The sequence below is a fragment of the Hordeum vulgare genome, chromosome 4H (assembly GCF_904849725.1).
Source record: "Hordeum vulgare subsp. vulgare chromosome 4H, MorexV3_pseudomolecules_assembly, whole genome shotgun sequence".
In the NCBI taxonomy this organism is placed as follows: Eukaryota; Viridiplantae; Streptophyta; class Magnoliopsida; order Poales; family Poaceae; genus Hordeum; species Hordeum vulgare.
The window spans coordinates 46,295,473-46,300,035 of record NC_058521.1 but is presented as its reverse complement, the minus strand read 5'-3'; the positions used below and the strand labels follow the sequence as shown (position 1 = coordinate 46,300,035).

Below are 4,563 nucleotides of genomic sequence, written 5' to 3'. Positions count from 1 at the left end.
GCTAAAATTGCACGCAAGTTAATAAAATTAAACGATATCCTCGTACAAAACATAAAACAAAACAAAAATAAAATAAAAAACTAATACCAAACAAAACAGGATCAAGAGAGACGCTCCGGTGGGCGCCACACATAGGGCTTCCGAGAATCATTTCCTTTTTTTTTTCTCCTTCCTATGATTTCGGCTTTTCGCACTGATCATTTTCTTTCGGAATCGTCTTTGCTCTAAAACGTTTTTTTAGTGAATGAGTGAAACCTAACACCCTACTACCTAATTACAAAAAAAAAAAAAAAAAAACACCCTACTACCTCGTAATCGCTGAACCGGTGCCAACCTTCGAAGAAACTTCCCGCTTCTCCAAGACGGGCCTACAAGTCTACGACTGGACGGCTAGAGGTGTGATACAGTGCCTGCCACAAGAGTAGTCATATCAGAGTAGCAGAGACGAGGATGACAGGCCAAATCAGGGCATCCATTTGGTGGTTCAGCCCGCTTCTTCTCCTCCACTCTGCAGTTCAACTTCTCTCACTCCGCCTTCCCCTGCTTGGCTGCTTGGTTCTTCCAGTTCCAGAACACCTCCCCCTGGACCTGGAGCAACAAGTCCCTTCCGGCCGGCATTGCAGTATGTCCTTCTCTTTTGTTTGCTCCTTAGCCTTCTCTGCATCTCTTCCATACATGCCTCCATTGTTCCTCTTTTGTTTCAGTCCTTTTTGCTGGGCTCAACAAGATTCTGCCGCTGCTTAGGTAAAGGAAACTTTCGGGGCTTTCTACAGCGAGAAGCTACAGGTTTCTCTCTCGTTAAGCCAGGTAACTTGACTGGCAGTTGCAGAGTAAAGTTGTAAATCACGATGGGTGCAGAGGACAAGAAGGTTTTCTTTCACTGCGAGTGCCATCTTTCATGATCCATGTTTCCCCCCGTAATCACAGGACATTGATAGGCGGCCAGATGAGCAATTCCTGTCAATGCTGCAAGAGATACTGGACTCATTTGCATGGAAAGGTCAGGTGTTTCGTCACGCACATGGATAGACACTCTAGGCATCGCATGGTAAGCTCAGTGGTGGGTTGCCTTGCTCGCTGAATCAGTAGCAATAATGCATGTTTTCAATTAATACTAATAGTTCTAACGATTCGCGTTTTTGCAGGTCATACCAGAGAGATTTGTGAACTATTTCGCGTGGAAGCTGTCAGCAGCCATCGAACTAGAAGCCCCCAATGGTAATGTGTACGATGTCGGAATTACTGAGCGTAGGAATAAAACATTGCTCAGATCTGGGTGGGAGGCGTTTGTCGACGACAATCATATAGTAGAGGGTGACTCCTTGATGTTCCGATACTGTGGAAATTGTTGCTTCAAGGTTGTGGTCTTTGATTCTAGTGGTTGTGAGAAAGTGGTGTCCTGTGCTCGCAGTCGCAGACAGATTAATATCAATGATCAAGAACCAAGCACAAATTCTGCAGACATTTCGACCAGTTTCAGTGATGGCAGTACTCATTCGTCAGCACGAGGACGATCGGTCGATTGGCAGAGTGGAACCCTGGGCCATTGTAGAAAACGAGCAAGGACAGATGCAATTTCTTCTCCATCAGATGATTTTTCAGGTTAACTTTACAACTGACTTGTAACAATTTATCACATTATATGGTGTACCATTTATCTGCAGTTAACCTTACTCTTGAAACTATTTTACAGCAGAAGACAGTCCTTATGAGCATGAGTCATCTGAATCCGATGATCAGATGCTCGCAACGCCTCTTTATGTGTTATCAGGGAAGTGCTATGTAACAGAAGAAGATGAGGCCAATATAGTTGAACTTGTCCGGGAAATTCAACCTGAAATGCCCCTGCTTGTGGCTATGATGATGAAGCCCAGTTTGAAACCATATCCTGATCTGGTAATATTAAGTTAGTCGTATGAATTACCCATGAACAAGAAGTTAATCGTATGCCTTTCAACTACTTCCATATATATATATATATATATATATATATATATATATATATACATTTGTCATTCGCTACTGTATGGAAGTAAAAATGATCAAAACAGTGAAAATGCGGTTGATCATACTGAAGCAGATTCAGTATACTTGGTGATTTTTTTACTTTTGTTGCGGTTGTAACATGTCGTCCTGGCGAGGTGTGCTTCGGTACCCCCCCCCCCCCCCCCACACACACAAAACGTACAAAGGAGAACGTATACCCACCTCGTATTGCACACTACAGGCCACCGTATGTATACAATACGAGGTGGGTTTACATATGTTTGCCTATAGTGTACAATACGAAGCGGGTATACGTTTCCCCTTCTACGTTTTGTTGGGGGGGGGGGGGGTGTGTACCGAAGCAAAAGTGCGTCCTGGTTTACAGTGGAAATCATGCTATTAGGGGAATTTCACTTTTATTGCAGCATTAATGTTCATGATTAAAACTTGGATCAGTTTCACATTCTGCACCTTTCTCTGATCAGGTAATTCCCAAGGATTACGCACTGGCACACTTTCCACGCAAAAACCAGACTATCAAACTACAGCTGCCTGAGCAGAGCAACAAATGGCACTGCGAGTTCCGTGTCAAATCTGATGGAGGTCGTTGCAATCTGAAGGAGTGTGGCTTTGTCCGTGACAATAATTTACTGGAGGGAGATCTGTGCGTCTTTCAGCCCATGACGAATCGTAAGGGTAGAACATTCAAATTGATGGTCCATCTGCTTCGCAAAGTGACCATTGATCATCCCTCCGGTGAAAATCTCTCAACATATGGTTTGCCGAGCACAAAGAATGCCCCAACATTGTGTATTAAGGAGGAACCAAATGACGGTATGGAATGGTACTATCACATAATTATTACTCACTCCGTTCCAAAAATATTTGTCATGGTTTTAGTTCAAATTTGAACAAAAAGTACAACAAGTATTTTGGAACGGAGGGAGTACCATGCCTAGAGTTCTTATCTTTCTGTGTTCCTTAATGTGAAAACTTTCTAGATGAAGAAACCTTCTCTTCGGGTTATGAAGATCACCGGATAAGTGAGAGGTATAAAGACATAAGTTGTGATCTCCCCTACATGATGCTAATGGGTGCCCATCTAACGGACGTGCAGGAGAAGATAGTTTTGGAGAAAGTTGGAGCCATTGCATCAGATCTGCACATCTATGTCGCAGTCATGACCAAGACCAATGTCCGTGTCGCTCTAGTAAGTCTTGTCTAGAATAATATTCTTATGATTTTCAGTTCACAGTTACTCCCTCTGTAAAGAAATATAAGAGCGTTTAGATCACTAAAGTAGTGATCTAAATGCTCTTATATTTCTCTACGGAGGAAGTATTTGTTTTGAGAAAAATCAGTCCATACAAGCAACTATGCTACTACCACCCATAGTTGTTTCAGCAAGAGTCCATAGTTGCAAGTTTGCATTTTATTCTAATATGTCCAGTATTCTGCGTGTATATGAACAAACAGACCTTTGCCACACAATACGCTGTCAAGTACCTCCGAAATGGGAGCCGGAGTTTCGTGCTTCAGCTGGAGGGGAAGAGCCAAAGATGGCATGGCGAGATGCACGACAAGAAAGGTGCCTTGAGGATAAGTGGAGGCTGGACTTCTTTTGCCAGCGACAACGGCCTGCAGGAGGGGGACATCTGCCTCTTCGAGCTGATGAAAAACAAGGGGGGACTGAAGAAGATGACGGTCTACATCATTTGCAGAGAATTGCTAGTTTGATGCCACTGACGGGAAACAGACATGTATCCACTCTCTGTGCTAGCATTTGTATATACTCTAGAGGGCTCTTTGTTGCCTTTGTGTTTTGGAAGTCGAAACTATGGGTACGGCCATTCGCTGGAGTGAGGACGATAGCTCTCTGTATGGCAAACTAGACACTAAATTTTAAACAGCTTATGACCGTACTTTAGTGGCAACTTTATTTTGTATTCTGAGGTTCAAGCAAGTACTTACTTTTTTCGAAACTAAGTTTAAACAAGTTAATGATGATGAGTTTGTATAAGGAGGAAGCCCTGAGGTTTAAAGAACACGTTATACCTAGTTTCTTAGGGTATCTTCAACGCGGACCGTTAAAATGGACAATGTATTTGTTCGTGGAGGTTTCGAGACGGTCGGTGGACAATGATATTGGAGGCGGCATATCAACCATGCCCACATAAATTTCGAAGCGATTTGGAACAATCAGGATGATTTTCTTGCATACACGATGGAATTTACTTAAGTTCAGATATAATTTATATAAAACGGATGATATTTCGTTCGTTCAACTAAAACCTACAAAAACTAAACTAACTTGTCGTGGATGGTGACCTCGTACGTGTCGTCGAACTGCCAAGTGGCACCGCTGCAGCCACATGTGATGTGGGCATCATCGGAGTGGTTCTTCTAGCGATGGAAAGGCGCAACAACTCTGCATGGGCGTAGCCCGACGCTAAAGGAAGAGCCGCTTCGCTTCCTCCCGCGCCGTGCGGATGGCCATCATGGCCAACAACAACCTTGGGGGGTAGCCTTTCCCTCACCACTCCCCCCTCCCCCCACCAGCAGCGGCGACGTCTATCT

General features: G+C 43.7%; 1 protein-coding gene across 6 annotated transcripts; it reads left to right on the top strand.

Moving 5' to 3' along the window:
• Window positions 1–458: 458 nt before the first annotated feature.
• LOC123451157 (B3 domain-containing protein Os03g0619600-like) lies at window positions 459–3,932 on the top strand. 6 transcript variants are annotated; one of them, XM_045128167.1, is made up of 8 exons: window positions 459–622; window positions 745–807; window positions 928–1,048; window positions 1,146–1,602; window positions 1,694–1,896; window positions 2,472–2,820; window positions 3,104–3,196; window positions 3,463–3,932. In XM_045128167.1, exons 3-8 carry the CDS (start codon window positions 947–949, stop codon window positions 3,876–3,878), a joined length of 1,620 nt encoding a protein of 539 aa, XP_044984102.1. In that variant the 5' UTR covers window positions 459–622; window positions 745–807; window positions 928–946; the 3' UTR covers window positions 3,879–3,932. The 6 variants fall into 6 exon arrangements, with proteins under 6 accessions (XP_044984102.1, XP_044984101.1, XP_044984100.1 ...); XM_045128166.1 differs by having other exon boundaries at window positions 705–807; XM_045128165.1 differs by lacking the exons at window positions 459–622; window positions 745–807 and having other exon boundaries at window positions 829–1,048; window positions 2,994–3,196; window positions 3,463–3,908.
• Window positions 3,933–4,563: the final 631 nt, after the last annotated feature.